Source organism: Crocuta crocuta, unplaced genomic scaffold (genome assembly GCF_008692635.1).
Source record: "Crocuta crocuta isolate KB4526 unplaced genomic scaffold, BGI_CrCroc_1.0 scaffold102, whole genome shotgun sequence".
In the NCBI taxonomy this organism is placed as follows: domain Eukaryota; kingdom Metazoa; phylum Chordata; class Mammalia; order Carnivora; family Hyaenidae; genus Crocuta; species Crocuta crocuta.
The window spans coordinates 12,335,528-12,347,761 of NW_027530019.1; the positions used below are offsets into that span (position 1 = coordinate 12,335,528).

Here is a 12,234-nt window from a genome sequence, read left to right on the forward strand (position 1 = left end):
ATTATAATATATAATACACATAATGTACAAAATGTGTATTAATCAACTGCTTGTATTATTGATAAGCTTTAACATGTGTGTGTTTATATTCACATGTTGTTACCATATTGTAGATTATGATAGTGTTTCCTGATTTCTTCCCCTTAACATTATATCATAAACACCTTCACATATCACTTAAAATATCTTTGTAATAAATTTCAATGACTAATATTCCATTACAGTGGATATTTATACTGTATTTCTGTTGTTAAAATGTTGAGTGAATATTTTTGTTTACAAAGCTTTGTCACCATTTTAGTTTTCTTAACAGTAATTCAAACAAGGGAAATTACTGAGTGTAAAGTGATATGAACATTTAACACTTTGTAGATCGTCAGATTGCTTTGTATGGAGTTCTGATTTAGAGTCCAACCAGAGCTATAGTATATTAACATGTAATGGTTTAATGTCCTGAGTTGTAGAGGTACAGCTCTTCTTCTAATTGACCCATTTTGGACATGAGATCCCAAACTCAGTATATTTTACAGTGACCTTCTGGTGGAAAAAATCAGTAGATGTATCTAATTTATTACCTCTAAAATCTTTTATTTAACCAGTGGACAGTCATTTGGGCAATCTCAGTGTCACATGATAGTTTTGGAAACCTTAGGTCTAAAAGAATGGTATTTTCACCATTAAATTTTACTATATCTGCTTAGTAAAAACACAGCTTTCTTGGGGAACCTTACTCGTGCTTCTAAACTCTACACCTGTCAGTCACTAGGGAGCAGTGAGTTTATTTAGATTCAACATTTGAGCAACCATCATTTTAACACCTGCATCTAATATTAGGCAAAATGAAACCGACGAATGCCTCTTTCTCTGCCTACATTATGAACTAGACAGTTGACAGAGTTGGGATAGCAGCTAGAACATAATCTCTTTCTTACATGGAGTCCAAAGCTGATGAGAAGCTTATCAGGCAGACCCCCTCAAAATGGGAAAAAATTGTCAGCTTGTAAATGTGAGTGGCTAACGTAGCCCAATATAGAGAAAGACAGGTGTTTTTGAAAATGAAGAAGTCTGCCCTGCCAAATATTTTCATTATCATTAATGAAAAGACATCAAAAGAAAAAAATGGAATTTCAACTAGAGAGCCCTGTGGCTCAAAGGTCAGCCAGAGTAAACAAGAACTCCTATAAAAAGCCATTTACATTCCCTTCATACAAGATTTATTTATGAGGGATCCTTCCAGGAAAGAGTCTGACTGAGACTAAAGACTGTTTGGCCAGGATGTCCTGACTGGGCAACATTCAGAACATGTGATCAGTGCATGATCCTAGAAGCCATTCACAAGGTCTTTGCTCTGGAATGCCTTGGCCTTTGCTTCCCTTCCTCCTACCTCATGACATTTACCAGATACATCGATCCCCCCCACTACCATTATCTGATCACTTGGGGTGACCCTTTGGAAACCATAAGAAAAAAGTGAGTATAGCATCAATTTTTCTTGGTGAGAGTATTGTAGAGTTCCAGTGTTGTCTTTCATTCTGGCTCTTTTTCATTCAGCATGTCTTCACTGCAGTCAGTCAGGCTACATGTCTGGCACTCTGGGTATTTTGGTGCAAAGTAGCCTCAGTGGGTCATTAAACAAGAATAGGAGTGAGACCTGAGCATATCTTTGCTACATGATTTCAAAGGGTCCTTCACAGACCACCAGATGCCTGGTCTCTAAGGCATATTCCATCAGAAACCCTGAATTGAAATTCTTTTTCAGCCCCCTAGAGGGCATCCAAACCATCATGATGCTTCAGGGATTCTATTTTCTTCTGTTCAGAGTCCCCAAAACATTAATTCACATTGTCAATACTAGATTTATTAAGTTGAAAGGAACTTGATTTAGATGTTTTTGTTTATAAATGATCCAATACTGTTATCTAGAATGAACAGTAATTTATTTTAACAACCCAAGGTTTCCATAATCCTTATTTTTCCATTACAGTGTGATAAAATGATATTGAATACAGCCAAAAACTTACCATCTGTCTTTTTTTTTTTTAATTTTTTTTTAATGTTTTATTTATTTCTAGGAGAGAGAGAGAGAGACAGCGTGAGCAGGGGAGGGTCAGAGAGAGAGGGAGTCACAGACTGAAACAGGCTCCAGGCTCTGAGCTGGCAGTCAGCACAGAGCCCGACGCGGGGCTCGAACCCATGAACCGCGAGATCATGACCTAAGCGAAAGTCGGACGCTTAACCGACTAAGCCACCCAGGCGCCCCTCATCTCTCTTATTATTAAAAGGCGTCTTCTGGTTTTTTTTTTAAGGCATCTTCTCAGTACATAGTTAATATCCTCCCAAAAATTGTCTTCTACCATTGTATTTCTAAGTTTTGCTGCTGACTTATTTTTACCTAGATTTTCTTCACTTTTTTTGTTTTGTTTTGTTTTGTTTTCTATAAATAGTCCCTGTTTATAAGTCATTATCATATCTGGGGACTTATACCTCTGGCTGTCCGGATTATGGAAATGACCCATCTTTCTGCCTCTACCCTTTTTTCTTTTTTCTTTTTTAATATTTATTTATTTTTGAGAGAGAGAGCAAGCAGGTAGGGGCAGAGAGAGAAGGAGAGAAGAATCTCAAGCAGGCTCCTTGCCATCAGCACAGAGCCTGACACAGGGCTTGAGTTCATGAGCTGTGAGATTATGACCTGAGCCAGGACAGAATCAAGAGTCAGGACGTTTAACTGATTAAGGCACCCAGGTACCCCTTTGCTTCTCTCCTTTCTTATATTGCAGTTCCCAACTGCTTTCTACCTCCCTTCCTGTCTTATTCCTCTTGCCCTGCTCCTAGCCCTTGGGTGCTTCCTTTAGCTCTCACACAGGTGTTAGGAGAGAAGCCTCTGATCCTTGCTCCTGTATCCACCAAAGTAAGAGAGAGAAGAAGTATGTGGAAGAGCCGTCTTCTCAGGGCCAGAGATGGGAAGGATTTTTCTATAGAGATTAGTACAGCCCTGGAAAGCTCATTCAGTTTTTATTTGCAGCGTCGTTGTGGTTATTTTCCTGTGGGCTGTAAGGTATCAAGCTTCCATTTACATCATCTCATATCTGTAAGAAAATATGTTTGCAAACTAGCGTGTGTCTTTTAACTTTTTGATTTGCCCTGTATGTATTAACTATAAAAGAGAACTTTGGGGGCGCCTGGGTGGCACAGTTGGTTAAGCATCCAGCTTCAACTCAGGTCATGATTTTGCAGTTTGTGGGTTCAAGCTCCACATTGGGCTCTGTGCTCACAGCTCAGAGCCTGCAGCCTGCTTCAGATTCCTTGTCTTCTCTCTCTCTCTCAAAAATAAATAAACATTTTTAAGAGGACTTTTGGGGCGCCTGGGTGGCTCAGTCAGTTAAGTGTCCGACTTTGGCTCAGGTCATGATCTCACAGTTTGTGGGTTCAAGCCCCGCATCGGGCTCTGTGCTGACAGCTCAGAGCCTATTTCAGATTCTGTTTCTCCCTCTCTCTCTGCCTGTCCCCTGCTCATGCTCTGTCTTTCTCTGTATCAAAAATAAATAAACATTTAAAAAATTTTTTTAACTTTTAAGACTTTTAGAAGTTAAATAAAATTAAGAAATAACTTGATAATATAATTTAAGGATAAACTAGTAGAGCATTAGTGAGAGTATAGAACTTTTGGAATCCTGCCTTATAACAGGCCTGCAGACATACTTTATTATCATGCCTGCCTCTAGGAACCTTGTGTTTACCTAAATGCAAATAGTGGACAGATTTCTACTAGGACGAGCACAGGTTAGTGATTAACAAGGAGGCTTATTTCAAAATAATTCCTTCACTGATACTCATGTTTACTGTTGATATGTCATCACTTAGTCACTTCAGCTATATTCAGAGCATCCTCATTTTATAGTCCAGGAAATAGACCTTCAGTAGTCAAATGACTTTATCAAGAATGAACAGCCCTTGAGAGCATCCTAATATCACTGTTTCCTTTTTTTTTTTTTTTTTTAACCAACAGAATAAAAATTCATTTTACATTGGGATTTAGTACCTCTATGCCATATCTGAAATTTGAGTTGCCTGCTCTTCGGACTGAGCCAGCCTGGCACCCCTATATTATAATATTTTTTAATCTTTTCTATTCCTTTTATTTATTTCTGTAATGCGGTCCGATCCACCAAACTGGTTTCATGATCAGTAATAGGTGTGACCTGCAATTTGAATAACACTGGTCTAAATGAATTTCTAGTTGCACTCTTCATTTTAGTCATGAAGAAAAGGGATTAGCAGCTTGATTGGAAGGACTGTAAAGTTTGCTTACCAGTATAATGCCATCCTTTTCCCTCAAATTTTCTAGAAAATAACCTCATGTGGCAGGAACATGAAAATGCAAGATAATCTTAAAATGTATGCAAGAATTGGGTTCAACCCGACCCTGAATTGTATTTGCATACATAGATAAATCTTGTGGCCCAGGTTTGCTCACTGTGATCTGGCACAGTCCTTGGTCCTAGAAGGTATTCAGTAAATATTTGTTGTCTGAATGAATGATAGTGGCACCTACTGGTTTATTTGCAATTCTGGATTTCATTAAAAGGATGAAAGATGTAAAGGAAAACTAAGACAACTACCTCTGATTATTTCTATGTAAGGGCTACATTGCCATTCATTAAAAAGTACTTTAATTCTAGCCTATCTTTATAGATTGATAGTAAGTTCAACTTAATAATAGAAGGTATGACCTGGGTCTTGATCTTGACCTCAGGTCATTTTTCTGGAACTGAGTTTATTCATCTGAAAATGAGTGCTTTGGGAATTATAATCATTAGTTCCCAAATTACTGGAAGTCATGATTTTGGGGGGAAGCACCAGGGAATATTGATTTATTTGTCCCCTCTTTATGAACTAGGAATGGTTTGACTTGTTTAAAATAGACTATTACATGACTGCTTCCATGATAACTTATATTTGTGTTATATTTCCTGTATGTTTATAAGTATATTACCTTTGAGTGTTAGTGGACAGCAGAAGTATATCTGCAAATTGGAAGATGACAACCATGGTTTTGATTTTTGTGTCATAGCACCTTGGTACAATGTGTCAGTAAATGTGGATCAGGCTTGGGTTACCCTTTCTAGCCCTAGATACTGTTCTGTATTCAGAACTCCCTGTCTTTTGTCACATGCCATTTTTCTTTTTTCAGTTTTCCCTCCTAACATGTCTACTTCCCTTTTCTGCAGGAATGACATCTTCGTGTTCCTGTTGAGCACACGAGCTGGAGGACTGGGTATCAATCTCACTGCTGCAGATACAGTAAGTAATGTGAGCACAGTATACCAGACATTCAGGTTCTCTACTATAAATATGTTGTTCAGTCGGCGTTACCCTTTGCTTTGTGTCACTTGTTTTTTGCCTCATTATGTTAAAAGACAGCAGTTGCGTTTTTTCTAGAACTAGGACATTCTAGCTTTCCTTCTGGACTTTTCTCTCCACTCTCTTAAAATAAATTTCTTACACGCTCATTCAACAAATACTTAGTGAATGCCAACTATGTGTCTAATACTGCCCTAAACACTTAGAGTACATCAGTGAATAAACTAGTTGGATCCAATATATGTCAATCCAAACTGGTTGGATTGACATATATATATATATATGTCAATCCAACCAGATTGTTTTAGGACCTATAACTGAACAAATCAGAAATGATTTTTTTGTTATTCTTATGCATTGGTTCTACCATGGGAAAAACTCATGCTTTATATCCCAAACTTTAAAAGGTGGTTGGAAAGTAATGAAATTGGTAATTTAAAAAATAAAGACGTTCTATCAAATTACCTATCCTTTCATACCCAGTCTTCTTGGAAGATACTTCAGTGACTGAAAGGGAAAAAAGTATTCCTTTTGAATCTCAGAATTATTCCTAGGATTCAAATATATATATATAATTTTTACTTATTTATTTTTTGAGAGAGAGAGAAAGAGAGTACAAGTGTGGGGGAGGGCCAGAGAGAGAGGAAAGAGAATCCCAAGCAGACTCTGTGCTATCAGTGCAGAGCCTGATATGGGGCTCAATCTTAGGAACCATGAGATCATGACCTAAGCTGAAATCAGGAGTCAGACACTTAACTGACTGAGCATCCAGGCACCCCCAAATGTATTTAATAACACTTTCATTAACCTTGAGACATAAAAATGAATAAATTGTTTTGTAGAAGGCATGACTGTAAAAATGTCATTTTATGTGGTTGTGGTGCCTCTCTGAAATACAGAACATGAATAGTCCCAGGAATAGAAGGAAGATGCAAACCCTGGAGAGTCCTGGAGAAATGAGGTGCGTGGAGGAAAGAGGCTTGAATAGACTCATAAGCTGCAGAACTAGAACCAGAGCCTGTGTTTCCTAGTGTCTACCCCTAGGCTGTGTCCACTTTCTCCTTATTAACCATTATACCGTAAAACTGTCTGACCTTAAGAATGAAAAACTGATTCTGTAACAACACTAAATAGAATATCAACCATAGGACTCAGCTGTACCCTCCTTGGCATATAAACCTTAGCCACTTAACCAAGTTTGGACAAGGCTCCAGGACCAGAGGACCACTGAAAGCCTTGCTAGGTAGATGCTGTATCTAATCTGCAATTATCAGGCTTAGTTATCCTAAGGGAAGGCTGTCAGTGGTTGTAGTTGTGTTTTTGTGGGTTCCCTGAGGTGCTATCTCACTTGTGTCATATTAGATAGCAGAAATTTGGCTTTCTCTTTACTCTTTGGTTTTTCAATGCTCTATTTTTCAAGCATTCCATACAACCCCAAGTTAGTCATACTTCACTGTAAATGCAGGAGTCACCACTTTCTCCTAGTGGGTCTTTTGGACTCCAGTCTCAGCCTCTAGCCCCATATTTATTCTCTTGGTTTATTTATACCCTTCTTTATTAACCATGCCACTCCCTTTGCCTAAAACTCTTGAGGAAATCTCCATCATCTACAGGATAAAGGATAAACTCCTTTGCATGGCATACAAGACCCTTCATTTTGTGGCCTTTACCTTTCTTTCCAGTCTAATGGCTACATTAGTTCCCCCTTCCAAAATTGGTGTTCCATAAATAATGATTGACTTGTTTCCTGAACATACCATATTGTATCACACTGCTGCATGAACTGTTTCCTCAGCACCTCTTCTTCCACCTGGTAAACCTCAGTTTGTTCTTCAGAATCCCATTCATGATCAGGGATTGTTTTATATACACTGGTATAGTTTCTCTGATAAAGTGACACTTGACCTGAGATCTGAAGAAAGTAAGGAAGCAAGCCAAGCATATATCTGGCAGAAGGAAGAGCATTCTAGGCAGAAGAGATAAGTGCAAAGCCCTGAGGTGAGAACATGCTTGGCGTGATTAGGCAGTAGCAAACAGCTCTTTGTAGATGTGACAGAACGAATGAGGAGGAAAGGTTGTGAGATGGGTGTTGTGGAGCAGATCCTGTAAGGCTCAGTGGGCTCTAGTAAGAATTTTGAGATGGGAGGCCACTGGACGAATTTGAACAGAGGGGTAACATGATTTGGCTTGGGTTTTAAATGTGTCCCCTTGGCTTTGGGGGAGTGGGGTGGGAAGAGCTATAGGGAGAAAGGTAGCAGCAGGAAAGTCAGTTAGGAGTTAGACACAAGATGATGGTGACTTGGACAAGGATTGAAGCAGTGGAGATGGGGAGAAATAATAAGAATCTGCATTGGGGCGCCTGGGTGGCTTAGTCGGTTAAGCGTCCGACTTTCACTTGGGTCATGATCTCGCGGTTCGTGGGTTCGAGCCCCGCGTCGGGCTCTGTGCTGACTGCCAGCTCAGAGCCTGGAGCCTGTTTCTGTCTGTGACTTCCTCTCTCTGACCCTCCCCTGCTCACGCTGTCTCTCTCCCTCTCTCTCCTAGAAATAAATAAAACATTAAAAAAAAAGAAAAGAAAAGAAAATAATAAGAATCTGCATGTATTTTGAAGGCACTGCCATTGGGGTTGGCTATTACACTGGATGTGGGATGTATAGAAGGTGTCATGGAAAAACTCCAGGGGGTTTGACCTAGGCACCTGGAATGGTGGAGACACCAATTACTAATTAAGGAAAAGGTGAGGAGGAATGGGTTTAAGTGAGGAAGTCAAGAGTTTGGTTTGGGATATATTCAGGTCAAGATTTTTAGTAGACATTAAGGGACAAGGACACCCAGGCATCAGGGTCTGAAGTTCAGTAGAAAGATTGAACCTAAAGATGTAGTTTTTAATCATCATGTCCTAGATGATATTTAAGGTCATGAGGTTGGATGAGGTCATATAGGAAGTCTAGTATAAGTTTATGTGATTAAAATGCATTTCCCTTCTCAGCATGCTGATCTGAGGTTTGGTCTATGGTTTTTATAGTTCTAGTTGTTTATTTGCCTGGTCAAAAAAAAAAAAAAAAGATTCGAGCAGGGAGATCTGTATTATGCTTCCAGTGTTTACAGTTTGCCCTATGGAGGTAAAGAGATCCTGCCAGCCTCAAAGAACCAAAGTAGTAGGCCTAACCCTGGGGTGCCTGGGTGGCTCAGCTGGTTAAGCGTCCGACTTCAGCTTAGGTCTTGATCTCAGTGTCGGTGGGTTCAAGCCCCGCGTCAGGCTCTGTGCTGACAGCTAGCTCAGAACCTGGAGCTTCTTTTGGATTCTGTGTCTCCCTCTCTCTCTGACCCTCCCCTGCTCATGCTTTCTCTCTCTCTTTCTCTCTCTCTCTCTCTCAGATATTTAAAAAACAACAAAGTAGGCCTAGCCCATAGCTAGAGGAGCAGAAGTAGGAGTTCTCTTTTCATTCTAAGGGCTAGAGAAAAGCTCTGAATATTCTGAGTTCCCAATTCCAAAATAACTTACATTTAATTTTAAGAGGAGGGCTTGGGGACTCACTTGTAAATTAGAACCTCCTGGAATACTTCTCAGTAAAATGAGACATTATTGAAATGAATTTCTGGTTATACTTTATGTGCAGTCAAGGGGTGTGTGTGTGTGTGTGTGTGTGTGTGTGTGCGCGCGCGCGCACATTTGTGTGTTTGTGTGTGAGGGAGAGGGAGAGAGATTAGAGAAACAATAGGCTTAACTGCTTGCCTGGCATTCTTCCTTTGTGCTGAGATTTATTTAGCTTTGGAAGATCCCCCAGAACCATTTATGGACAGGGAAGAGGTTAGTCAGCCTAAAATGTCAGGAAAAACTTAATAATGTCTTATGATTGAGAATGCATATATAAACATGTTTTTGTCAACAGTGGGACTCTGGCCCGCTCTGTTAGTAAAAACATGATTTTAGCATGTGATTAATGGCCCCTTACTGTCTGTGTTGTTCTTTGTGTGTTCTTCCTGAAGTAGGCATCTCTTTGCATTTGACTGTCTTCAGTGAGTAGTTGTTATAAACCGTGCTATTTGTTTTGTTTCTGTGTAAGACCTGTTTTAAATGCTCACATGTAGAGAGAGAAGAGGGAGCTTTCCTTCCTTGGTAGCAGTGTGAGAATTCCTGTATGCCCTGAGACAACATGGGACAGCTTTCAGCCCTCTCATTCTGTTGGGTCAGAGTTTTACCCTCCAAGTGTTGGTCCAACTTTTTCTACTTTCTCCTCTTGAATTTTTCCTGTTTTCTATTTCACTCCATCATCCCCTGAAACTCCCTGTCATTGACCTATAAAGTCAGGTGCCTCCACCCTCTCTCAGCTCTGACCTTGCCCCTCCCCCTATACCTGTCCAGCTTGGCATGTACAACTTCATGAAGGTGCTGTCCAGTGATGTATTTCCCCTTCGTCAGTGCTGGGTCATGGGTTGTGGCCATGCATAGACTTGCTCTAATTTTACCTGGTAAGTTCTTACCCTTTAATTGTTAATTTGTTTTTCTCTGGAATGTCTCACTGAGCTCCATAAACTTGGTTACCAAATATAGGTGTCATCTCTTTCCCACTCTGGAGAGCATTGTCTCCCCCACCACCCCCACTTCATGTCATGGCTGATTCAGTGTTCATTTTATTGTCAGGTTAAGTAATAACCATATTATTTGCTTGGCTTTTAGTTCTCTCGTTCTTGTTTATGTTTTAACCTTAGAGCTTATACATACTTCATACTCTTTTTTTTTCCTGGGTAAGTATTTTTCTTAATAGAACCTTACTTTGTTCCTGTCCTCCCAAATTCCCCACCTCTTTTAACTCATTTAAATGATAAATAGCCACTAAATGTGTAGGGGTGGTTTTGAAGTTAAATTGCAGACCTGTCTCCTTAGCTTTAATCTTTTTACTATTTATGAGTTCAAAAAACCCCAAGTTGAATCATGTTTGGTTGCCACTGAGACTTCCAGGAAAAAATGTAGATGTTTGAGGAAGCATCTATAAAATGATTCATAATACAGAATTTCCCATTGTGAGTTGATGCTATACCATTGCCTCAGGCTTAGGTAACTAACTAAAGGTACTATCTTTTGGGTGTGACATCAGCTGTCATTTTCCACACGTGTAAATATTTTAGGTATGTTGGGCAAGTAGTGTTTCCTCCCAGTCCAGTTGGAGGCCTCCTTTTCATTAATTCTGTCTTCTCTTCCTTATTCTCTTTGAAAGTTTAAAGTAGATTTTCCAGAATTTTGCATATCCTATCAAATCTCCAAAATATCCTGTGGTCAGGTTTGCTATGCTCCTTTAAAAATGGCAAGCATTGTGTACTTTGAAATTTTAGGTCTGTGGACACTGTGGATTAACAGGAAAGTTTTCACACTGATTTTTTTTTTTTCCCTTTGATAGGCAATTTGTATTTTTCTCCCCAAGGATTCTTAATGCTAAAAATTATGGGATTATACCTCATGTAAAACCAAGACAAAAGGAGTAGCATAAGAAAGAGCCACAGGAGATTTTATTATTATCAGCAAGAGCGTTGAAAATGCCAGTGCCTTTTGTTTATCTTCACTCAAAGTCTGAATTCTGCAAAGAATGTCAGAACTGCCTCCAATTTTAAAGGAGAGAACAAATAAATTACTTTGGAGTGAATCACTCTTCAGTTTAAATTTTTAGGTTTAACCTAGTGTTGATTAATCCCCTTACAGATTGTAGTATCAGTTGACTAGTATTTATGGAATTCTACTTGGCAGCGATGGGTAGTATCTGTTCTACAGTAAGACTAGATAGGAAGTTTGTTTGTTTGTTTGTTTGTTTTCAAAAATAGGCTCCATACCCAGTGAGAGGCTTGAATTCATGACCCTGGATGGTATCAACAGTCAGGTGCTCTACCCACTGATCCAGCCAGATGCCACTAGATAGGGAGATTTTGAAAATAATACATGTGAAATAATTGGTTACCCGTGGAAGATAGTTATTAAGTGGGAACTTGGACCAGGATAGATAGTGCAAGGTAGTGTTAATAATGCAAGTTGTGGAGGCAGACTGTTAGGACTGTGAGCTCAGGCTAGTCTTTTCCTGATTTACAAGATGAAGGAAACACAGGTTTTTGTGAGAATTTAGTGAAATATGTATGCACACTAATGCCAGATACATTGTAAGTGCTAAACAGATTGTAGTCATTATTATGTCTACTCAGAATCCATGAGGAATGGGCAAAAGGGACATTTTTATAAGCAAGAGAAATCAGGGAGGCTGGGGTGTCTGGCTGTCTCATTTGGTAGAGCATGAAACTCTTGATCTCAGGGTTGTGAGTTTAAGCCCCACAGGTGGGCATGGGGCCTACGAAAGAAAGAGAGAGAGAGGGAGGGAGGGAGGAAAGAAGGGGAGGGAGGAAAGAAGGAAAGAAAATAAATCAGGCCTTCCTGAAAGTGGGAAAATTGAACTGAACCTTTAAAGGACCAACACAGAAGAAGCGAGGGATTCCAGGCCAGAAAATCTGCTTGAGCAGAAAGTGGTGCAAACAAACATAAGTGAGGAATGCTGAGGAGACTTGTCTGACAAAAGGGAAGGGGCCCATTTATTTTAGAAAAGAAATAAGATGAAGTTAGTTGGCTCAGTATAGCAGAGTCTGAGTATTGAGGGGTATTTGGACTTGGTGTGTTACTACATAACTGGCACAGAGATGGAGTGGCCTACAGTGGTACCCAAAGTAGACTGAAGAAGCGAGAGACTGAGCTCTAGAAAGCCTGCTGGTCTGACGGCCACAGTGAGCAAGGAGTAGGTGGTAAGGGCCATTCCACAATAGGGACAGTGGACTGTAAAAAGGATTAGTTCATTTCTGAAGCAATGGATAGCTTTGGTGACTTTCTTCAATATAGGT

At 39.7% G+C, this 12,234-nt stretch overlaps 1 protein-coding gene across 4 annotated transcripts in view; it reads left to right on the forward strand.

Moving 5' to 3' along the window:
- Window positions 1-12,234, forward strand: part of INO80 (INO80 complex ATPase subunit) — a 109,156-nt gene that overhangs the window by 87,058 nt on the left and 9,864 nt on the right. For all 4 annotated transcript variants that reach the window (XM_077764658.1, XM_077764655.1, XM_077764657.1 and 1 more), the window contains one exon: window positions 5,229-5,301. In XM_077764658.1, coding sequence (XP_077620784.1) covers window positions 5,229-5,301 — 73 coding nt within the window. The remainder of the gene's footprint in view (window positions 1-5,228; window positions 5,302-12,234) is intronic.